Source organism: Poromitra crassiceps (genome assembly GCF_964638095.1).
Source record: "Poromitra crassiceps genome assembly, chromosome: 8".
In the NCBI taxonomy this organism is placed as follows: Eukaryota; Metazoa; Chordata; class Actinopteri; order Beryciformes; family Melamphaidae; genus Poromitra; species Poromitra crassiceps.
Genome location: NC_139629.1, coordinates 673,376 through 698,452, shown reverse-complemented (window position 1 = coordinate 698,452; position 25,077 = coordinate 673,376). Strand labels below are relative to the sequence as shown.

The window sequence follows — 25,077 nt, the reverse complement described above, 5'->3', positions numbered from 1 at the left end:
TAAAAGATCGATCCAAAAAATCGTGACATTAAAAATCGCGATACTTAGGTGAATCGATTTTTTCCCCCACCCCTAGTAACCACCCACAATGCTAGCAGAGAACAGAAAAAAGTAGCTTGCTATCCTACTACACACAAGACTTGTCGGGAACCTACAGTAATGATGAAGAGTGAGTATATTGCGTTAGCTCCACCTACCCTGTCTGTAGAGACCCAAGGAGCGCAATGGAAACAAGTCTCTTGACTTTATTGTGCTATGCTTGATGTTCTTTAAGATGCATTGCATCTCTTGTGTAGCATGTATTTTAGTGTCAAATTAACTAAACCCCTCTCTGATGGAGTGTCACCACCCAGTGCTGCAAGAATGAAAATGCAAAGGATTCCATCCATCAATGGGCCATAGGTTCAATCCCCATTGTGTTAACTCAGTCTGCGATAGTGACTTAACAGACATGTAACCAAGTGAATACAACACACACAATTAAGGAAACACATAAAAAATGATGCATCATTTTGAAGGCTTTTAATAATCATCAACACATTTATGTACAAAGCAAGCCATGTCAATTGACCAAAAAATGAATCCTAAAATGCATTTTCTTTTTTTTTCTGTCATTAAAATAGCTAAAGATTACCTCGGGGTTCGATTCAACAGTTAAACACTATAGGTACAGAATCACTATTAGGAACAGAGTTTGACAAAACCTTCACAAATTATCTTCCACAGTTATACAGCCTTGGGGCCGGGCAGGGATGGGAGGACAACACAGAAAGGCAGGGATTGGAACATTGTGAGATTGGAACCAGGGAAATCAGAATCTCCGCTGGAAGTGAAGGGGAGTTCTGAGTCCAAAAATCCTTAAAAAAAAACGTGAAATATCTCATCCCTGCCATGTTTCCCAAAAGCACCAAGGTCATCTTTGTTCTACAGTAGTCACCGAGAACCAGTTGGAACAAAAGACCTAATGCAGGCCAGGCTAGCAACATTTAGAGCTAACTGTATAGGAATTCTGTCAGCGATTATGAAAAGGGCGATTCATACATATTTGTTCCTTATTACGCATCCCGTTATCCCAAACAATTGCCTCCCATTTGCCACCTAGGTTAAAGGCCCATTACTGCCCATCTCCACTCTCTTCAAATGTTGCCCATGTGTGTCACCTTTAGTGCAAAGTTAATCTCCACGTTCCATGGGACCAAAATTAAACTGGTATGGTAATGCGGTGTTTCTCAAACAGGGCCCTCTAGTGGGTTGTGAAGTGTATTTTCAAGTTGAAGCTCAGAAAATGAGTGGGTGAGTGTTTGAGACCAGGTCTGGTGCACTCAATTTCAAAGCTATAGTACAGCGAAGATTCTGGTATTGGCGGAAACTAGAAATTCAGATGAACATGTAGCTACCAACCATGTTATAGGTTGAGGCCACGTCTCGTCATAGACGCTGGTTTAGCTGGCTCAGCCTGGCTGGGGGCGTGGTCAGGGTGGGGTAAAAACCCCCATTCTATCCATTCAGCAAAGTTAGAATTTAGCTGATAGCCCAGCCCAGGCAGACACGATCGGGGATTTAACCACCGCAGTAAACGCACATCTGAGCAGACGTCTTGTGTTCTGCTCTAGAACCCCCAAACCTGTAGTTTAGAGCCGCAGCACCGTCTTTTGGTGAGTCAGCCCATGAGATATATGGGCGGTTTTACCCCACTCGCGCGCCAGCCGTTTAACATTTTGTGGGCGTTCCCAGACATGTCTCTATGCTAGCTTGCTGGGAAACGGGTGTAAATGTCTCCAAAGTCGGCAACATTTTGACAAAGGTAAATGGGCATGACTATTTTCAAACGGTCCCTTGCCCTCTCACCTCAGGATATCCGAATGAGATTTGACTCATTAGAACCGCAAGAGCCCTATGTCAAACATGGCGTCTGACATCGGGTTTAAGAGCTCCAGGGTCCTAAAGACAGTGTTATATATGCAGTGAAAATGTTATTCTCGCCTTTTTTCCTTTCCCTATTTTTGCACACTGTGCCACCTAAACATAAATAAAATAAAAACGTCAAATTAAAATGCATAATTTCAATGACCAGTTGTGTTTGAATTATCACCATGCAGCCGACAGTGGCATAACACACATACAGCAGTTTATTTTCCCCCCTTTTTCTTATTTTTGTCATGTTTTGTTTTCTCATTTATTTGAGAAGGTGGGCCTCACTCTTTTTTTTACAATCAGAAATGGGCCTTACTGACAACCCCGCTGTAATGCTTTTAGGGAACTGAATGTAGACTCAAATACAGCGAGGAGCACACATTTTACAGTGTGTTTATGCATCGTTCACACTACAAAAGCAAACAAATCCCAATTATTCAAGTGTCTTGAAAGACGAATGCAAACGCCACACTAGCTATCCTCGAGTTATGGCTCAAATCGGGCGATCACGTGACTTGAACATTCATCCTATTACAGACGAGGGCTGGCTTCCTACAAAGCATATCGACTGTCCAATAGGTGCGTCATATTGTATGTTGACTGTCCAATACACAATCCATGCGTCATATTGTACTGTATGTTGTGAAGGAAACCTGGAGACACTCATCACAGCTGGAGACAGTCAACTCTGCTCCGAGGCAATCACAACACAAATGATGCTGAGTTATGTGTGCCTCTCAAAAACAAGTCAACATGAGAGATGATGTTTTAACAATTTAAACGACATACGAGAATGGGCAAACGTCTCAAATAAATTATGTTTAAAAATACGCAGGTTGGCTGTTTTATACTGTGTATTCAAGCTTGCACGAGAACCAAAGTCTACATGTAGTAATTAGCAAAATATATAAAAAAAAAAATACAAAATACAAATGATTTAGCTGAAATTTGTTGTGTCATGGCTGAGTTCAGGATCAGATTTTGGTAGTGACCTGAATCTGGGGGATTTGTGCCATTAGACATATTGTGTTTTGAGCCATAAGCACTATGCTAATGTGCTGCTGGTGGCACGCTCAAATCAGCTGCTAAGCAACATCGCATTCATATGCTGTTTTCTCATAAAGTGAAACCAGGACAACAAACAATAAACAGAAACCTTTACGGACGCTGCGGCTTTGCAAGTTGGGAGAATTTTTTTTCAGCATTGGCAGAGACAGCATTGCCTTCAAGTTCTAAATTGTTGGAAAACGACGAATCCAGCAATTACATCATGTATGAAATTATCGGTTGCTGCGAACGCAGACAAAACATCTGCATATGAGGTGTTTTTAAGTGTAGCTACTGAAATATCCATTTAGAGTTACATGCAGGCAATCATGTTGGTGAAAGACAAACTAAGAGAAGCACTAAAGAGAACTAAACAACCAAATTTGGAGAGATCCAAATAAAACGAAACTTTAAGAACAGGACAGAAACAAAGATTAACTTGGTGCTAATTAGAAGGAAAACCACACCCAGGGCAGTACTAATTAAATTACAAATATGTTTTGTGAATGGATAAATCTTTGTCCTAACCCTAACTTAAACTTCCCCCTCTCCCTGTAACAAATATATTCAGTTATTTCCTTCTATCCCAGGATCCAAAATGTACGGTCATTCTTTTGCTCTCCAGATCCAGGCTTTGAAAACAAATCACTTTTCTCGTCACGCGAGGATCCGCCAAAAGTGAGAGTGAAATATTTGTTTTTTTTTGGGGGGGGAGGGGGGGGGGGGGGGCTAGTAGCCATGGGAACAGAGGGGGACGAGGAAGCAGTCACCACTCAGCACAATCCATAAGAAAGCATAAAAGTACAACATATTTAGAGAAACTAATCTTTTACAAAAGCACTTGAGCCACTAGTTGTTTGGTTTGTTTCCTCTTCAGTCGTTCACCCACAGTGACCGCTTGTGTGAGCAGCAATACCGAGGGGTTGGTGTTTAAAGTCACTATGTACACACACACGCACGCACGCACACACACACACACACACACACACACACTCGCACAGACTCGCACAGACTCACATTCATTATACAGTCAAGCGACTGTGCACAGAAGTCAGTGTGCCCAGTTTCCTCAGTGGTATCACAGGTCACAATCTGCAAGTGTCTCTCACACTCACACACACACACACACACACACACACACACACACACACACACACACACACACACACACACACACACAGAGGGCGAGCTAAGTGGGGCAGTGGCTGGTGCCGATGCTCCTGTATTGTAACCATGACAACTAGGGCTCTTCTTCTTGGTGATTTAAGAGGCTCAGTCAGGTGACCTGGCTGCCCCAAGGGAACTGTGGGATAGGTAAGTCCTCCAGAAAAGGGGTTTTATTTGTCCTCCAGTCCAGTAGGGGGGGGTGCTGTATGCAGAAAAAGACAGGGGGGGAAACACGTCTATCTTGTTCTCAGTTTCTGTCCCAATGGTTTGTATGAAATACAGTAACATCTGACTTTGTACCGTCTATGTAACAACCAGAGGATCAGTTGAGACGGTGTGAGGGCAGATGGCAGCCCCATTTTTATCAAATAGGACTGAGAGAAGGAATAATCACAATAATTCAGTAAAAAGCAAATGTGACACGTTCTATTATTTGTGGGTAAACATGATATTATGAGAAAAGATTGGCTGTTCAGATTTTAATCAAATAAAGCCTTGGCTTTCATTCGGTGTAAAGATGATTGTGAGACTGAACACTAAATATAGTTTGTAAGCTAATAAAGGTAGGGTTTGTCAACAAAGCTCGCATTCCTCATGTCAGGTTTGCTGTTTTCAATGTACTTGCAAATGTTATAACTGCTGTAGGCCTTAAAACACTGTTTATTAAAATGTTCAGGGTTGTATTGTGGAGTTTTCTTATTGTGACTTGTTTGATTGATTGGGCTGTTTATGGATTGGATTTTAACAAAGTAAAAATATCACAAAGTAAAAACTAGATTTTTGGGGGGTTTGTTATTGCAATACCTTTTTCTTCGCTATGCTCTCTTATTTTCATGTATTTGATGTAAAGCACTTTGAATTTGAACGTGCTAAGAGCTATACAAAGAAACTTGGCCTGTCTTGCCTTGGGATGGTTTAGTCCTAAGGACACTTCTCCCCTCGTGCATCTCCCTCAAACTTTGGAGTACAACAATATTTGTGATATCACCAGAAAGCTCAAATCCTCCGCTTTCCAACAGTGTATTCAACTGGTTTGAGGGCTCAATGTGACTGGAAATGACAGATCAGGTCACAAATGGCGGGTTAATGGTTAAAGGTCTATTCCACATTTTTGGGTGTGGCGCATTGGTAACCTTTCAAATATCTGATGAGATCATTGTCACCAACATCACCTCTGCAGAAGATGGATGTGTCTAGTGGGCAGCATGCTAACAAAGCATAGAGTCAAGCTAAAGGCCACTCAACAACAAAAAAGCAAAACCAACTTTGGAAGACTAAAACAGTTATTTTCACACTTTGGATAATGTAACCTACGATTACCTAACATACTGTATGCTAAAGCGTTAGCATGTGCACCAGACAGAACTAAAGACACAAAGATGATTGTGGTACCAATCGTCTCATCAGAAACTGCGTAAATTGACCAAACTCCAAAAACGAATTGTAGCCCTTTCAAAAGATTAACATTTAAACGAGAATTGGACCCGGGGATAAAAGCTGAAATAATAAATCAAAGAATGAAATTAGCGGACGATAAACATGATAGTAATCACAGATCATCTTCAACTGCTCAATTACAACAGTTTCAATTGTAGATCGGGAAGGTGGTTAAACGTATGCAGTAAAAGAAGGCATTGGTGCGTCTCTAGAATGAAAAGAGTGATTGTGTTTAGGTTTGGTTAGTGGTTAATCTGATTGATCGATTGATTGATTTTATTATGCATATAAAAGACAACAAAATCCAATGGATAAACATGTAAAAGTGTGAACACTTATGGTCCCTAATCAATAAAGACTGATTGTTTAGGTTAGTAATCTAATCAATCAATCAATGAAATGATGGACTGAAAGACATAAGGATGGAGGAATGGAGAGATGAAGTAAGGGAGAAAGAGTACTGGGCCAAGAGGAAGAAGGACTACAGAGAAAACTAAGTACGCCATTAATGAAAAGCTTCCTTCCCATGCAAGCATCAGGCTCAGGTCAATGCAATCAAAGTCAAAACATAAATCAATCAATAAAATATGTATTTGAGGTGGTAGACCATAAGACCATCCTCAACTATTACTTCACCAAGACTGGAAATAAATAAAACATGTATTTGAGGTGGTAGAGTAGACCATCCTCAACTATATAATTCAAAATACATGCTTCGGCATGCACTGGGATGCGTCATCAGTGATGTTAGCTGGGGTCGTAAGGTGTTTCGGGTCTCTCAACATCATACACCCTCGCCCAGTAGACCCAGCCGAGGCCGATTAAGACCCCGACCCGCGTCCCAGAAGCAGCCGCTCACGGATCAGCCTTCCTACTCTGTCTGCAACGTTGCCCGCGGAAGGGTTGATCATGCCCAATCCGCTGCAATAGAGTTAGTGCTACACCGCAGTATTGAAAGACCCTTCAGTGCATGGAGGCTCAGGCCCTGTGGGTTTCTCCCGGCCGCGCTCCTCCTTCGTCTCACCAGACCCTCCCTGGTAAAGAAGGCAATCCTACCATGCCGTACCATCATGGCGTACCATGGGCAGAGAGGATGCCTCAAGAAGGCCTGTGCGCTGCACGTCATTCGCCTGCGACGAGCACCTCGCTCTAGCCTGAAGGACCCCAGGCCGCGCCGATGTTTACACAGATTTTCGGGAGGCTAATCCGTAGCGTTTGTGGATTTCTCCCTCACGAGAGAGCCAGGCTGGGGTGCTAAACCCATCCCTATTAGTTTAGCAAGACTGGAAATCAGCACCTTCGCATGCCAACAGTTTGTCAGGATCAGAATATGGAGAAACTGAATAAATGCAGCAACAATATAAAGGTAAGTAGACAGGCAGACAAAGGGATGTGGAGGGGGGGGGGTGATTTTACCTTGAAGGTGTGAAGGTTCTAGCTCTCATCATCTGAGATGTAGGGTTTGGCGATGGCCATCTCCTCCTTGTTGTTTGCAATCAGCTTACACTTCTACAAAAGCACATGCAAAAAAACACATTGGTGAGCTGGCACTACCACAGGTATTCACACATGATGACGTGTATTGATGTGATGCCACCTCGCCCACCCACTTAAAAAAAAAAACATTCTTTCACATGATGTTTCTCTCTAAACTCGCATGCATCTCACACAAAAACAAGCATGAACACCATCCCATCTCCTTCCCATTACCTCCGTAAGTTCCTTGATGGTATGGATGTTGGCCTGCTGAGTGACCTTCCTCTTGGCCTCCTCTATGTGGTCCAGGTTGAGGGTGGGGGCCGGGGGGGCGAGGCAGGGAGGGGGCTTGTTGGTGATGGTAGGGAGCGGGGCGAGCTGTGGCATGGCGGCCAGGGCTCCCATGTTGCTCAGGGCAGCTGTCATGGTCGCTGCCGTCATACTGGCCATAGCGGCGCTCATGGTGATATTGGACATGTGGGGCATTCCTGGAATATTGGATTGCTGGAACATGTTGGCCATGTTGGGCATGTTGGGCATGTTGGGCATCCCCATGCCCATTGGGAGGGGTAAGGGGAGGGGCAGGTTGAGGGGGGTGGGGCATGGAGTGGGCAGAGGGAGCTGGAGGATGGCTTTGGGCCGGAGGCTCTCGGGGATGGGCATGCCGGCCTTAGCGCACATGGCAGCAGCGTTTGCCTTGGCGATCTCCAGTAACTGGTCCTTGTCTGAGGAGAGGAAAGGAAGGAAGTGTGAGGAAGAGAGTAGATGAGAGGGAAAGAAAGCAGGATGAAGTAAGAGCGGTTGGGCCAGAGGAACATGGGTGAATAGGGCCGAAAATGGAGAGATGGGGAGAAAAGGGGACAAACTGGTTAAAAAAACAAACACTAAACATGTTTTTAGGACCAATTTAATTTAACTATCCGTTTGTGCCAAGATGTGCCGACTAAACTAAATTGGAATCAACGTTGAATGCAAAATATAAACAAAAAAAAATAAAAATAAAATGCAAAGCACATTACTTAAATACACCTGGCATGCAGGTGTATGAAGACCATTGAAGAGGTTAATGTAATGTCAACAATAACCCTGCCCTTTGCTTAGCTAGTCACTTGGGGTATATCTGCCTGAAAATTAAACCACCCAGAAGCCATAACAATCTTAACATACGGTAAGTAACCGTAACATTTACTGGAGCATTAGTGACTCTAAAGTGTTGTACCCAGGTCAGTGAGCCGTGGAGGAGCATTAATTACCGTAAATTCCGGACTATAAGGCGCACCGGTGTATAAGCCGCACCTTCAAAGTTGACTATTTTTTTCTTATATAAGCCGCACCGGACTATAAGCCGCGGGTGTTTTAATGGTATTTTTTTTTTTTTTGTGTGTTTTAATGTTTAACACATTGACTGCCAACGACGTGTTAACATGTTTTCAATATCCAGCTGTTGACTGCCAACGACGTGTTTACACGTCAAAAAAAAAATCGATTTTTTTTTTTTGACGGTGGATCGTTGATCTGGCCCTTTTGCATCTCTTATTATAGTGTTAGAGCCGCCGGGCGTGTGCAATCCATTCCGCCGACCCACTGAGTGGAGACGGTGCTCAGACTATTGAGAGCCAAGCAAGCCAAGACAGCAGCATGGAAGCCATTATCATGAAAATGGATGGGGCGAAAACGCTTTCGCTTTCGCCTGGGTCCTGGCTGTGGGGGATTGCAAACTTGCATGGTGGATTGCGGATGGAGCACACTTTGAGGCACGCAGCGTAAATATGACCAGAGTCGCAGGGGCTTCATCGGAGCTCTCGGCCAGGGCTCCGGGAGGCGGGCGAGTCCAGCCGGGCTTCCTCGGGGAGCGGCCAGGCACAGCCGCACAGCGGCAGCGGGGCAGTGAGACTGTGACAAGCTTGTGGTGCAGCAGGTCATTTTGCCTTGCAAAATAGCACCAAATTGGAAACAGCCATAAAAGGCTTTTAGAATGGGATTTTCAACCCATTCTTTTTTGTTTCTTTTTCGCTCTAATTTAGAGTAATTTAATTTCTATTCAGAAATTTATTTGAGAGGTCGAGAGTATGAGAAAGTGCATTTGCACAGGTAGGAAAGTGCTTGTGACATGGCGCTGCAGCCAAGAAGAACGCCCACGGAGGGAGGAGTTGAGCAGAGGGGAGTTTCCTGCTGTTATGGAGGAAATTACTGTTCAAAACTATTGTTTAGGTCTTACTGATGCCAAAAATGAATGGTTAAAGTGACTGTTCTATCGAATTTCACAAAAAGCCGTTTATCTCTGAATAATTTTTCTCACGCTGAAACCATGCTGTATTCAACTGCTAATGCTTACATAACTACTAACTCTACAAACTAACTCTTTTAGACAGAGAAAGCACACATTCTATTAGTTATTTTTAGATGATTGGTGTTCACGAAGTATTAACAGAAAAGAATCCTCGGCTGTTGTAAAATGAGCCTAGAATCCTCAAAAACCCCCCTGGCAGAACCTACCGACAGCATTGAAAAAAGGCTGGCAGTCAATGTGTTAATTACCATATGTAATGCTCCCATTTATTAACATTTCAACAAAACAACATAATACAACACCACCTGTGTTGTTATTTACAGTGCACACAGTGTCATACAGTGTGGTGAAAAGAGGGCAAGAGAGGAAATTAAAACAGAAGTGGATTTATAGTTAGAAAGAGTGCTAAAAAAGATTTTTTTTTTTTTTTTTTTGAAAAAATCCATAGATAAGCCGCACCGTTATATAAACCGCAGGGGCCAAAAAAGCCCAAAAAACGGGAAAAAAGGTGCGGCTTATAGTCCGGAATTTACGGTAGTTACTCTAAAGTGTTGTACCCAGGTCAGTGAGCCGTGGAGGTGTTAGTGATTCTAAAGTGTTGTACCCAGGTCAGTGAGCCGTGGAGGTGTAAGTTAGTCTAAAGTGTTGTACCCAGGTCAGTGAGCCGTGGAGGTGTTAGTGATTCTAAAGTGTTGTACCCAGGTCAGTGAGCCGTGGAGATGTTAGTGACTCTAAAGTGTTGTACCCAGGTCAGTGAGCCGTGGAGGTGTTAGTTAGTCTAAAGTGTTGTACCCAGGTCAGTGAGCCGTGGAGGTGTTAGTTACTCTAAAGTGTTGTACCCAGGTCAGTGAGCCGTGGAGATGTTAGTGACTCTAAAGTGTTGTACCCAGGTCAGTGAGCCGTGGAGGTGTTAGTTACTCTAAAGTGTTGTACCCAGGTCAGTGAGCCGTGGAGGTGTTAGTTACTCTAAAGTGTTGTACCCAGGTCAGTGAGCCGTGGAGATGTTAGTGACTCTAAAGTGTTGTACCCAGGTCAGTGAGCCGTGGAGGTGTTAGTGACTCTAAAGTGTTGTACCCAGGTCAGTGAGCCGTGGAGGTGTTAGTGACTCTAAAGTGTTGTACCCAGGTCAGTGAGCCGTGGAGGGGTCTTGCTGGTGCTGCGTCGTGTTCGGGAGCCTGAGCGACGCTGCTTTCGGAGAATCAGAACAGGAGAGTGGCTGGGTTCCCTCTTCCATCGGTCTCGCCTGTCAAACGAACGACTGCGGAAAACTGGCCGCCTCCCTCTGCCCCTCGACCTGGACCTGCGCCTGCGCTCTGGGGAACGAGATCTGGATCGCTTGCTCCTGTCTGGCGACCTGGACCTCTTCCTCCTGCCTGCAGAGCGGCTCTTAGATCGCTTGTTCCTGTCTGTGGACTTGGACCTCTTCCTCACACGGGGGGCGGGTGAGCGGGAGCGCTTCTTGCGAGCAGGAGAACGGGACTTGGACCGTCGGACCCTGGTCCGCGTTTTGGAGCTCGACCGCTTGCGTCGTGTATTGGAGCGCGAGCGACTGGACCGCCGGCGGCGGGCGGGACTCCGGGATTTGGACCGCCGCTTCTTCTTGTCTGATGGAGAGACAGATGCTCTCTTCCTCACTGGAGACTTTGACCTGAGGAAAGGAGAATGACAGGAGAATTCATACAATGTCTACAAACATGTCTCTACACACAGACGCCATGACAACATAACATCCCGCACACCATGTACCATGGTGAGGAGGAGACATGGAAAATGACCATAGGGATGTAGCCTTTAAAATGGGAAATACAGAGCAAATAGGAGTAAATCAAATTATGTTCAAAAACAAAATTAATAGCATATAGTCACAAACATGGAAATGTATTTTTTTTACCTATAGTTCAGGGTTTCTTAACTGGTGGATTGGGACAAACATGGGTCGCGGGGCTGTTTTGAGTGGGTCATGGACGCTGTGGGGGTGGGATCTGATGTTGTGTTATATAAGTGATTGGCTGGGGGTGGGGGGATAGCTCCAAATATCCCCAGATTATCTTGTCTCGACTTGTTTTAGTGAAAGAATTTAGATTGTTGAAACTTGATGAGCATCACCAGTTTAACTTGTTTAAAAAACATATAGGCCTGTAATTCAAGTCTGCCTTTTTATTTCATTGGGTTTTTAGCCCTAGTTGTAATTTTGTTGCACTTTTTTTGTTTATTTCATGTTTTTAACAGTGTATGAAGACATCGTGTATTACTGCACTATTTTCTGTGAAATACATTTGAGTGGTATAAACATTAAACAAAATCTGAAATTTGGGTTGCGACTTAATGACTAAACATGTGGGTCCTGAGGGTAGACCAGTTCTATCTACTATGTTTAAAATACATACTACAGCATGCACTGGGACGCGTCATCAGTGATGTTAACTGGGGTCGTAAGGTGTTTTTCGGGTCTGTCAACATCATACACCCTCGCCCAGTAGACCCAGCCGAGGCCGATTGAGACCCCGACCCGCGTCCCAGAAGCAGCCGCTCACGGATCAGCCTTCCTACTCTGTCTGCAACGTTGCCCGCGGAAGGGTTGATCACGCCCAATCCGCTGCAATAGAGTTAGTGCTACACCGCAGTATTGTAAGAAAGACAACCGGTCCGCGACTTTTTTTCCATCTATCTACCGGTCCGCGGCACAAAAAAGGTTGGGAGCTGTTAAAACAAATAACTATTTGTCTAAATCTGTCAGAATGACGCATTCAGGAAGTAGCATTGCTACACATAGAGACACTGCATGAAATAAGCCACGCCCATTACGGGGGAAAAGCTCTGTTCTTTTCCACACACCAGTGTCATTTTTCTTGAATTAAACATAGCTAAAAGCTGTTGTGTGGTGGGGCTGCGCAGACAACAAATGTAAAAAATCGCCAGTTATGAGAATTGGAGAGAAGAAAAATGTGGATCTAGCTGTCAAGAAGTAAGTTGGAGTGTTCATCTTCCGTATATACGATCTTTTTGTGCAACATGCGACCATGCATGCGACATAGGAGAATGCCAGGATTGGGGGGGGAGAGTTTGTGTTTTCCCCCGTTTTGGGCGTGGTTTCTGAATGACGCGCTCCGCAGTGTCTCTATACAAAGGTAAACGCCACAAACCTGGATTGCTTCCTCTTGGACGCAGACTTAGATGTGGATCGTCGGGGAGAGGAAGTAGAGCGTGACGCCTTCCTGCGGGTCGCAGGGGAACGCGACTTGGAGAGCTGCTTCTTCTGTTGGCCTGGGGAGGGTGACCTAGAGGAGCTGCCCTGGCGCTTAGTTGCCGTTTTAACAGGAGAGGAAGTATCCCCTTCCTCACCAGAGCCCTCTGAACCATCGGACTCATCGGGGCCGGTCGCGGGCTCAGGGGAACCAGACCTGGAAACCTCTTGTTCATCTGAAGAGCTGGCTGGGCTGCCGGCGTCCTCCTTCTGCTTCTGCTGGTGGTTGGGAGCAGAGGACACAGGCTGGTCCTGCGGCTGAGCTGAGGAGCTCCCAGCTGGGTCAGACGCTACAGGCTGGGTGCCTGGAGCACCGGCTGAGGCCATGGGTTTCCACGGAGCTGTAAGGTCAACTGAACTTTAATGATCATCACAATACATTCTTATTGGAGTACTTCAATGTTTTGGCTATGGTGGTAAAATAATAAGTTTGAGATACTCAAGGGCATTCTGGACAAAAGCATACATATATGCTATATATACATTCAAGTCAAAAGGATGAGAAACCTGCACCATGCTCTTTTTTCTTCCTGATTTTCCCCCATTTTCACCCCAATTGTACTTGGCCAATTTCCCCCTGCTGCCCTGGTCATTGCTCCACCCGCTCTGCCAATCTGGGTAGAGCTGTAGACTAGCACCATGCCTCCCTCCGACACATGCGCAGTTGCCAGCCACTTCTTTTAACCTGACAGCGGGGAGCTTCACCGGCAGGACGTAGCACGTGGGAGGATCATGCGATTCCCACCAGTTCCCTTCCGCCCCGACCGACCAGAGTGACCAACGCTAGTGCTGCACCAAGTTCTTTAAAGGTCCCATTCCGTGCAAAAGCTGTTTTTACTTGTAAATGCATATATACTGCTGTCAGCCCTCCCTGTAATGAGTGGTCACACGCTCAGAACTGCCACAGTTGGATTTGTCCCTATCCAGCGTCCCCCTGCAGTCTCCTCCAAGCCACACCCCCAAACGCTTCGTTTGCCCAGAGGGGAATTGGGACGTCACTAGCTTCCTCCTGCATACTGCGCGGGTCTCTCTCACACAAGCTACCTGCAACCATTTAGTCTATAGCCACAAAATTAACACTTCTAGCTGGAGCGACGCCAACTGTACGTGATCCAGCAACTGCAGAGGTGCATTCGGTAAGTCTAGGCATTTTGAGATGTCCTCTTTAGCGTAGTACCGTTAAGTTAACGATAACTCGCAACCTAGCGTGCTGGTCTACAGACGCTAATCTGATTGGCCGCTGGGAGCCTGGGGCGGGCTCTCGCTCAGCGGCCAATGGGAACTGTTAGTTCTGAATATATTATAGAAACAGGCCATTCTTGGGAAGCGACGAGATGAGGAAGTGAGAACTCCGTCACAACAAACGGGGTTGCTATATTTTCGACAGATTAATCCAGAATCATGTTTTATGGACCAGAGACACACGTTTTTAAGAGGTTACAGCTGCACGAATTGGGACCTTTAAGAAATATTTGTGATGATGTACTGATGGGAATGGCGACCTTTGGGATTGTGGACTAGATCAACATGTTGTATTCACTACTGCACTACTGTTAAAAAAGTATAAAATAAAAGTATACACTGCTTATTAGAAATAATAAGGGAGAATAATGTTGGCACTGCTGCATGTCACACGCTTGCAGCATCAGGAGTTCAAAAGTGTGCAGATTGACACTATGCAATTAATTAGAAATGGCATAACAACTTGACAAACAAAATCAAATGTAGAATTGTTTTAAAAAAAGAGAGCAGAGCAGCAGGACTGACCTTTAGCTGCAGCTGTAACCAGCAGCTGCTGAAGCTCTTTAACAGGAGAGGAGGCTGGAGAGGCGCTGTCAGACCCCCTGTCACTTGAGCCGGACCTGGACCCAGAGCCAGATCTGCTGACGGCAGGGGAGGCGGATTTAGACTTTGACCTCTTTCCGCTCTTCCTGGGTGATTTGGACCTTTTCCTGACAGGCAGTGGCGAGTGGGACTTCGAGCGGTAGCGACGAGGCAACGAGCGAGACTTTGAGCGTCTCGCGGACCTTGTTGGCGGTGAACGATTTCTCCTGGCAGGGGACCGAGAGCGCTTTCTAACCGGAGATCTGGATTTGGACCGTTTGTTGCGTGGACTCTTGGATTTGGACCGTTTGTTGCGTGGACTCTTGGATTTGGACCGTTTGTTGCGTGGACTCTTGGATTTGGAGTGGCGGTTGCGCCTAAGGACTACAACGGAACGTGACCGGGTCCGCCTGGCCCTGCGGATTGAACGGGAACGTGAGCGGCGGGTCCTGGGGGGTGGGGACCTCCTGCGGCGAGACAGAGAGTGGCTTCTGGAGCGCCTGCCTCCTCCACGTCGTGCCGGTGACCGCGAACGGGATCGGCGGAGCGGGCGTCTGGATCTAGACCGAGAGCGACGGACTTTGGGAGAACGTGACCGCGAACGTCTGCCAACTGCACCACCGCGTCTAGGCGAGCGGGTCCTGGATCGCCTGGTGGCACCACGAGATCGTGACTCTGACCTTCGACCTCTCCTTGGAGAGCGAGAGAGGGAGGGGGACCTGCGGCCGCCACGTTTTGGGGATCTGGACAGCTTCTTCTTCGGAGAGGGAGAACTGCGGTGTCGCTTGGGGGAAACAGATAATGAGCTCCTCCGCCGTTTAGGAGATGTAGACTGGCGTTTGGGCCTCCTCGGAGACTTGGACTTCTTCCTCTTGGGGGTGAGGGAGCGCGAGGTGGACCGGGACTGACGCCTAGGTCTTTTGGGAGACTTGGGCGACGGGGAGAGGGACTTCCTCCTAAACTTTGGAGACGGGGAGCGGGATGGAGAGCGGGACAACCGCCTGCTCTTCAGGGGTAACCGTTTTCCCTTTGAGGGTGATCTGGAATGGGTTCTTGGCCGTTGTTTGACTGCTGTTGGAGCACCAGACTGGCGCCGAGGGGGACTGGGTGTTGGCGACTGGCTCTGACTCGAGTCAGACCTATTCTTGCCTCCGCCCCTCGACAGGGAACGAGACCTGGACCTGGATGGATCTCGCTCCTTGATCTTCTCCCTCTGAACTGTGTTGGCCTGATCTTTCAGGCAGCGGTCATCTCGTGGGGTCGTACCTTCCTGTTTGGGGATGATGTCAGGGAGTTCCTGGGCATGGCTGAGCCCGCCGTCTCCGTGATTACCCTCCGCCTTAACCTTAACCCCCGCTGCCTGTGCCATCTCCTCCCGGCCAGAAGAGGGCGACCTCATGTCCTTCACCGACCCATTGTTGTTACTGCCCTTCCCTGCAGATGGGGAGACGTCGCTATCGGATGTCTCCTCTCTCTTCATAGACAGCGATTCAGGTTTCTGGGTGAGGACGGGGACCTCCTTCTCTCCTCGTTTGCTTTTGGGCAACAGTTTGGATACTGGTTCTTGCAGGTCAGACGCCGCTGCTGGGGAGTATTTGCCATCTCCCGCCCCTCTCCCCCCTTCCCCCTCAGACTCAGAGCATGAGGCTGAGCTGCTTTCAGATGGAGAGCGAGATGGGGATTTCTTGTCTTGCTTTTCATCTTTCTTCCTCTTCTTTTTCTTCTTCTTGGCAACATGCCTTTTGGATTTTTTGGATTTTGCATCTCCCTCTGCGTCCACCCGATCTGAGAGGGGGAAACATGTTTCAAACACCAAAGTGGAATTCATTCATCTTGCAGATGAAATCTAAGTGGTTTGTGTTTGTGTGTTTCCTCCTACCTGTAATCACATCCCTTTTACCCTCTTCTTTAGGCCCAGCTTGGTCTCCAGGCCCTGAGGCTGCCGCCAGTCTGGCACTACAAACACAATGCAATAACACGTGAGTTATGTAGAAAATCACCAAAACCCTGTTTTAAACCAGGCTGTAAACATGCTTAATCCTGTTGTAAAGACGGCCATTTTAACATGGGGGTGAAGAGGGAACGACTCCCTTTTGAAGCCAGCCTCAGGTGGCCATTCGAGGAACTACAGCTTTCAGTATCACTTGCACGGCTTCCTCTGCCAAAGCCCAAGCGCGTCGCCTGGTGTGTACTGCAGGATGAATTTTTAAGTTCTTCTCACCTGGCTCTGGTGGTCCTGACAGGTTTCAGTGGAGGTGGTGGTTCTACATCAGACTCCGCTCCAGACTCTGAACTGCTCTCCTTCTCGTCCTTCCTCCTCCTCTTCTTCTTCTTGCTCTTGTGTTTTCTGTGCTTCTTGTTTTTCTTATGGGCCGTCTCGTTTCCTTCCTTGGCATTCACTTCATCTCTCTCCTCCTCACCTGCACAGGGAACCCAGCGTTACAGCTGACATGAGCGTTTGACAAAGCAGAGCAGCAGTGCTTTTGAAAGTCGGAAAATCTACATGAACTGTTACCGGAGGGATTTTTAAACACAATTTTTTTAAACACGATTTCAGACGGACAAGCCCGTCTTTATTATCACACGAACACTTCAACACATGCATGCTAGTCTCGCCCTGGAGGAATATTAAATACTGGTACTTGTCTTGAGAAACACCATTCAAGAACAAAATATTTGATTCAATGGCCTTTATCTAATTAATCTCAATCGCCACATATAGCCTATACACAGCAGCAGTAAATAGCCAGCAACAGTAGGTGCTGCTTTAGGACCAAACCGTTCTGGGGACTCCCTGAGAGGAACTGCCACTGCTCTATGATAGAACAGTGGGTTCTGATAGACTATCTGAGCATTATTCTTCACATCAACAAAAACTGTGGACTCAAAGTGGGTTTACTCTACAACAACACAAAAGCTATAATTATGTGTGTATCGGACCTGAAGCACAACGTTTTCAAGACATTTTTCAAATTCTCAAACTATTCAAGACCTACTTTTCCGGAACTGCGTATGAACCCTGAATGATCCATCACTCACCTGAGGGGGTGTCCACCGCACATTCCATTATGCCAGTGTCCCAGATGTGTGACTGATCACTTAGAAGCCCCTCTTCTTGTCACGGGTGTGCTGCCCCTTCTCTCAAACACTCTAGATAGGAAAACAAAGACAATGTAATTAAAGCGATGGAGAATGATACAGCACAACCTGTTTCTTACATGGTGCTATATTGAAAAGGCCCTCATTTTAATTAACCCATTGATACCTGATGCAGCATTTGCATGTATATCCCTCATTTGTGTGCGTATCCCTTTAAGACTTTATGGTCTTAAAGGGATACACACATAAATGCTGCATCAGATATCAATGGGTTAAACGAAAGCTAGCATGCAGCAGCAGTGTTTGGTTCAAGGGCCATCAAATACATGTCCTAAACTAATATACAATTGTTTATCACCACCACCACCACGAGCAGCAGGACTTTACTTTTTTGGTCAAATAGTCAATGGTTTGCCTGGCAGACAAAGAGAGTTTGTCTCTAAACACCAATCAACCCCAATGTATCAGCTAAAAGTCAAAAGCTGACAAGATTACTAAGTGGGCGAATGAGTAACTAAAGCGTTTCCAAATTCTGTTTTATTTTTTCCCAAATTCAGTTTTTTCCATTTTAATGTTAATTTAGGGGTTAGATAGATTTATTTTTATGACTTGGCTCTCTCAGACAGCCTCCACGACATGTTTCTCAAAGTTAAAGCCGGTTGTGAGGTGACATAAGGGCCCCACGCAAGAACAACCCCCTTCAAAACACCCCAATCGAAAATGGAATAATTTTTCTAGGCCTATTTTATAATTATGAAATCATGTAGGTTACTACAATAATTAGGTCTGCTTGTGATTTTCATAATTAGGTATACTTTTTATCAATTTCAGACAAATTATGGAAAATTCTGCAATATTCCATCTTTTACAGTTGATTCCGATTCCATTTGCATTACCAAATTCCATGATTCCGTCAGTTTTTTCCATTTTGTGGAAATCATATGGCCCTCCCTGAAGATATCCAGACATTGCTTGGACGGAATTCATCTATGAACATGAATACTAGCACCGCCGCCTTGAGATAACTATTCTTATGATTTGGTGCTACATAAATATAAATTTGATTGATTGATACGGTTTAATGTCCAGAGCGTGTGAGTGGGCACATTGAGTTGGGATGACTTCTGTTGCGTGTCCCGTTTTATTGTTAAATTGCATTTTTACAAACCATACATATTCCCATGTGATTTCATTTCATGAATGGATAGTTATGTTGCTGAATTTTTTAGAAGAGAAGACGCTAAATTGGTGAGTAAACAAGTAAACATGGAATGGTTTCTTTTCCTCACAGTCTGAACGTCTTGAATGGTGAAAATGCAACAAGGAGATAAGTGTTGCATATATTCGAGAGATAACCTCTGTGGAGAGAAATGCATTGAAAACGGGTCAGATACAGCAGTGCTTCTCAATTATTATTTTTTACATGAAGGACCCCTAAACTGACAAAAGTTAGACCACGGACCCCCATTTAATAGGATTTTGTCCCCCCATTGATGCTTTTACAGTAGGGCTGGCACGGATCACGGATAATCCGTGACCCGTACGGATCAGCCCCCACGGTTCGGCACACGGTTCGGAACGTCGTGGTCCGCGGACCCCCCCCCCCCCCTCCCCTTTCGTTTCATTTAACGTTTAATGTTAGTGTATGAGAACGCCCAGCGCAGCCAGACACAGACAGGAATAATCATGGCAAGCACAAGTGAGCTTCCTCAACCCTTGTCGTCGCTGTAAAGTATCTCTGAAGGCTGTGGCTAGTGGCTCCTAAAGACAGCGTGACAACAAACTTATTTCAACACCTCTGAAAAAGCACAGGAATGCGATCAGCGTGTTGCGCGCTGCACAATATAACGAGAGCCACACCACACACACGCGCACACGTTTCACAAACACATTATCACCGGACGGTGAAATGTTGCCTTAGGACACATAACAACAAAACAATACGTGGGGCCACTGAGTAGCTTAACGTAGCATCAACGTTATATTTCCAGACTGACCTGGTCTGGTCTGTAGGTCTGTACCCGTGTCATGTGACTGGTGCAAGCAACAGCCACGAAGTTAGGCATAGCAGTGCCACCTAAAACAGGAAGTTTTGCCTGCCTTCAGAGTAAAAGCATACATTGTGTCACTTATGAGAAAAAAATATTTTTTGAGCTGTGCAGGGCAACAAATGGTTAGAGAATTATAATAGTATTAAAAAAATCTAATCGAAAATCTAATTTTGAGAGAAAAAATCTGATCTATATATTTTTTTGCTGATCCGAAAAATCCGTGATCCGTGGCTCAAAATCCGTCACGCGATCCGATCCGTGGGTTTTCTGATCCGTGCCAGCCCTATTTTACAGTAGATGTTTTATTACAGAAAGTGTATAAAACCCATGACCAAAAGTCATTGTGTTACTTATGAATGGAATTATAGCTAAAATAAATTACCCCCTTTTGGCTGGGGACCCCCTGGAACCCCCTCAAGGACCCCTAGGGGTCCCCGGAACCCCATTTGAGAACCACTGAGATACAGTATGCCTTGAATTAGGGCTGCACAATATATCGTTTCAGCATCGTCATCGCAATGTGCACATGCGCAATAGTCACATCGCAGAACGTGCAATGTCAAGTAAGGCAAATTAACTCATAACATACAGTAATGCACGCCCTCTCTGTGATGTTCTAAGCTCTTTTCCTACTAACTATAGTACCTTTACTCACTTAGGATCCTGCAACTCACCCTGTCTGTGGCTAAAAACACACTCACTTCCTACTACGTCAACCGTGCACGTTACCCACTAGGCCATCTTCTTAAACAGGCAAGGCTTGATAGACCTATTTAAGACTTTTGGTGAAAATTCCTGTTTTTTTCATATCGCAATATATATCGCAGAATAAAAAAATATTGCAATGTCAGTTTTTTCCAATATCGTGCAGCCCTACCTTGAATTATGGTTGTGCGATGTCAGTAAATTATCCATCGTGATTATTCCACAGTGAACCATCGTGATCCACGATGGCATCGTCATTGGCGGGGGTGGGGGGAATAATTAATAATTTATTAAGTTGCTGCGGTGCGGTAATGCCATTCATTGCAATGCGTTCATTAACAACTGGACAGCTGAGCTCTTCACAGAGACCAGCGGGCTTCGATAGGCTACTATTAGCCTCTGTGCTAAGAGCACAGAGCCAGGTGACTGAATGAAGCAGTGGCTCTCACTACCAGCAATTTGAATGGCGCAAATAAAACGTTAACGTTACAGGTCCTCACCAACAACGTGTGTGTGTGTGTTGAATTTAACTAGCTGGCAGTAAACTGACTGAATTACTGGCTGATATAACGTTAGATTCGCGTGGGCTTTTGAACCTAATGAGAGCGATTTGACGAGAGGAGAGTTGAGAGAGAAACACAGCTGCTGCTGTAGCCTCAACGCGAGACTGATCAGTCATTCAGACTGATCAGTCTCGCGTTGAGGCTGCTGCTGTGAGCGACTTCAACTTTCACTTTGGAAACAGGCGAGTTAAATTCACAGTTGAAGACATGTACCGGTACTAACTTTGGGTTGAAAACAGGAAAGAACGTGAAGTTTCTTCTTTGTCTTAAAAGTGTTCGCAACAAAATAACTGACTTCTCATGCGCGGGGGATGCCCGGCGACATTAAACAAGCGCTCCCAGTGCAGAGAAGCACTAGAGCGGAGGAGAGGCAGGGGAGGCTTCTCTGAGTCTGAACTGGGCGCGCTCGTTTAATGCTGCCGGCGCGTCCCCCACGCGTCACGGTAAGTGGACTTGGTATTTTTTATTATTAAAACGGCACAAATTTATTTCAAACAGATAATTAATCACGATGATCCGATGTAGAAGGCTCAGAGGTCGATGGGGGGTCGGCCAATCACGATGGTCGATGCCATCGTCCATCGTGCCAACGCTACCTTGAATGCAGCACTTCACGTTACCACGGCCACTATTTAGCAGCCCACATTTTTGGTACATCGCAAGCAGTTCACTATTTGGTGCATGGCAATCCCAAGTTTTCTAACCCTATCGCCAGAATGGGTTGAAGATTTTTTCATGGAGTGGATAATTGCTTAGTGAAAAGATTGATCTGATGTAGTCTACATTGAAAAATGTAATTAAAAGTCTTGCATAAACAGTGATTTCCTACCAACATTACGTCATGACTTGGCCCCGCTGGCCCTGTGTCCTCTCTCTTCACCCCTCTGATTCTCTTTTCCCCTTGCGAGTGTATAAACACACTATCAGTCTCTCTCCTCTCCGCCCAGTACACAATTTTGAAAGATGTGGGGAAAATGGGTTGGGAAGTGGTAATGAGTGTGTGTCTATGATAGCCGGTCACCCATCTTTACTTGGAGAAAGTAAAACAATTCTGATCACAAATAATTTGACACAGAGCAGGGGCTGTAGGAAATGGTCAACCCTGAATTGCTACCGGCAGGTCCGGCCAATGCCGAAACTGGCCCGGCGGGCGGAGTCAGCACTTAATATTGAAAAATGTAACACACTGTTATACACAGCGTGTATAACACATGCAACCTTATATATTATTAATATGCAAATATCATGTGACATCATCTGGTGACTTCTAGTGACTTTCTGAGCTCCAATAACTACTTTCCTCAGAAAAAGAGTTGGCCTCTGGCAACTTTAGAGTGCATTCCTGACTCAGTAGCCAATGAACAGCCAGGAAGGGGTCTTGCGCTACTCTTGAATGCTAAAATAAAGCTGATAATGTACAATTTTATTCTTGAAATAAATCCCTTTCAAAGTTCAACACAAACTGTCCATTTTGCTGCAACTCGACAGTGCTGCTTAATCCAGAACCTTACTTCCTGGAACTCTTTGAGTAAAAAACAATTGTCCATTTGAGTGTATGGCGATGTGACTCTTCTATATACACGGCTCTGGGTAGACCTAATTTGCATTCAAATTAGATGATGAATAGGTGAATTGGTTCTCAGCCTGGAATCCAAGAACCCCAAGGAGGTTCCAAGTGAAAACTGATTTTAATGCTGGCACACTAAACATGTTACTGTGTAGATAATACATGTGGCAATGATAGAAATGCTGTTGGACTTTAAAAGCAGTGTATATGGTTTGGCAGATGCATATTTTGAGTTCTAGCTTCGTGCTAGACTAGTAGACTGGTTTTGATTGGCGTTTGTGCTGGTTTTGTCACACAGACCTGACAACCCCGGCGACATATCTAATTCGCTATTTTGTGGAGGTAACAAAGAAATAATTTTAAGAAGAAGAAGAAAAATCGTTGGTCAGAAAAAGTAGTCGTTATAAGTCGAACGTTGTAAAGGCCCTCTACCTACCTAGCGTTACCTAACGCAGCGGTAGGTAGCTTAGCACCGCTCCAAGCTAACGCTAATCCTCATTGCTCAAGTAACGTTAAACGTTATCATTTCGATTTTGTTTAGTTACATCAACATATCTCCATCACAATCCGCAGGTAACGTTACAAGCGGGTCGCGTGACTGCGCGGATGAATGAAAGAAAAACTTTTAAGTCTCAATGGCTTCATAGTTAATAGACACGTTAGATAAACACTCCGGCCTGCGATGCCGTAACGTTACAGCTGGCAAAAAAAACATCTTTAGTGCAGTTGCCGTTGACATTAGCTAACGTTAGCTAAGGTTAACTGTACCAACAATGACCTGGGAATGTGTACATGTACGTACTCGACAAAACTCACATCTGTTTGAATGGCTACATGGATAACTTACAAGTTGCGTTAACAAAGCCAGACTTGCTGCCCGCACGCCGCGGCCTCGATAGCCAAACACTAGTTGGCTGGCTACGAGGCTAACGTTAGCTAAGTTAGCATGCTGTTAGCTATTTTACCACTGTCACAAAACAAGGCAATTCATTCATCACGGGCGTCGATTTTGTAGCTAGCACATAATTACCCAGTTTCTGCTCTGTGGCTGCAGTCCCAGTATAGTTATGCTCTGTAGGAGCAGTCCTTGAATAGTCGAAACCGAAAAATTGCTGAAGCTAATCGTTAACGTTAGCCATCCAACTGTTCCGCCATGATGGTGAAAGGTATCCCAACATGCCATGCTGCGCGGTTTGAATGGCAGCGTCACTATCTCCAAGGCAACTCTACACAACTTCAAGTTCAGTTAAAAAACAACAAAACCTTCAAGTTCAGTTGATTTACTGTATAATTTCTTTGAAGCTGCTAATTTTGTCTACTGCTTTAGTCTTAGAGATATTATCTTTTACCATAAAACAATATAAGCAATCTGATGATGGGGCTCTTGAATTTCTGATTAATCATTTATGCAGTTTTTTATTCATAAACAAAGTTTTCCAACTCATTACCTAAAGTCGCTCCTCTGAGCTCTTCTTAAACCATTCACATTGGTAAACAACAACAAAAGTAAGGCAGTGTGCTTTTGAAACATTAATAATGGTAATATATTACAGTACACGATCCTGGCTGCAGGTAAAGAAGGGTTTGCCTTGTCCGTGTCGTTTAGTAAAGTTGCATCATCATCATCATCATCATCATTCATTAATGTATAAAACATACCCTATAAATAAACTCAACTAGCGCATGTTCGGTAAAAATGAGCGAGATAGTGGGTGACGCGAGGATCCAGTGAGAGGAACCTCGCGTCACCAGGTTCGAGGGTAACCTCGCGTCACCAGGCTCTTCTCGGCGAGAAAGAGCCTGGCTCCCGCCCACAATTGATTTTGTCACCCTACTGGTTCCGGCCTAGAGCCCGCCCTAGACCGGATGGCAGCGTTTCTAGCTCGTCAACTTTCACGTTAACTTGACAATTTGACCCAAGTATCAGAACCGCAAACAACAAAACAAAAGATGGAAGTACCGAAGTTCTTTTAGAAACATTGCGGATTCACAATCTCACATCTTTTAAGCCAATACAGAAGCTTTGCATCAGACAATTAATCGAGGGAAGAGACATCAAGCTAACAGCAACACAGATGTTTTTTGGCGCACTGCCTTCCGGTGTTCATTCTGGTTCCGTGGTTTACGCCCCATGACAAAAAGCGGGGTGGAAGGTGCCCAGACTATTCGAGGGGGAGCAGAAGAAGACCCGCCCCCGTCTTCCGGTGGCTTGTGCTGCAGTGTTTTCGTTCCCCCACAGAAATGCAACAGTAGGCAGTCGCTACGAGTTAGAGAAAAAATAAGAAGCATGGACATACCAAACGAAGTGTTTGTTTTTAGCTCTCTCGTTACTCGCGTCGCCCATGTTTTCTAAACGGACCGCAAGAATTGAGCGGAATATTTTTCTTGGAGCACAGCACGGTCTTCCGCCCATAGCCGGAAACGTTTTTCCATCCAGGCTACCTATGAGAGGAGAGAACAGAGGAAAAGAAAAGAGATGGAGATGAATAGATGAACACTTGGACACTTGTTTCATTGCGTTTGTGATCAACTGTGCTCTGGAGCGGGAGGGAAAGTCGGAGACACAAATACGTTTGCCAACCGCCATAAAACACTAGAAGTAGAAGAAGAAGGAGATGAACACTTGCGCCCTCCATTGGCGGGACATGTGTTTTCAGACATCGATTATTCTGCTATCAACGTGTACGCCTGCC

General features: G+C 45.4%; 1 protein-coding gene across 1 annotated transcript; it reads right to left on the bottom strand.

The window, feature by feature from the left end:
- Positions 1–520: 520 nt before the first annotated feature.
- On the bottom strand, positions 521–23,546 carry sona (SON DNA and RNA binding protein a). The gene is made up of 10 exons (XM_083642221.1): positions 23,415–23,546; positions 17,439–17,549; positions 16,621–16,819; positions 16,279–16,355; positions 14,343–16,184; positions 12,475–12,916; positions 10,453–10,979; positions 7,276–7,766; positions 6,982–7,074; positions 521–4,330 (listed from the first exon to the last, which is right to left on the bottom strand). Exons 2-9 carry the CDS (start codon positions 17,464–17,466, stop codon positions 7,000–7,002), a joined length of 3,681 nt encoding a protein of 1,226 aa, XP_083498347.1. The 5' UTR covers positions 17,467–17,549; positions 23,415–23,546; the 3' UTR covers positions 521–4,330; positions 6,982–6,999.
- Positions 23,547–25,077: the final 1,531 nt, after the last annotated feature.

Coding starts and splice junctions, on each gene's coding strand:
- sona (XM_083642221.1), bottom strand. CDS start 17,466: ATGGAATGTGCGGTGGACACCCCCTCAG. Junction 16,185..16,278: donor TAAAAGGGATGTGATTACAG/GTAGGAGGAAAC, acceptor TCCCCCTCTCAG/ATCGGGTGGACGCAGAGGGA. Junction 7,075..7,275: donor CCATCAAGGAACTTACGGAG/GTAATGGGAAGG, acceptor GTGCTTTTGTAG/AAGTGTAAGCTGATTGCAAA.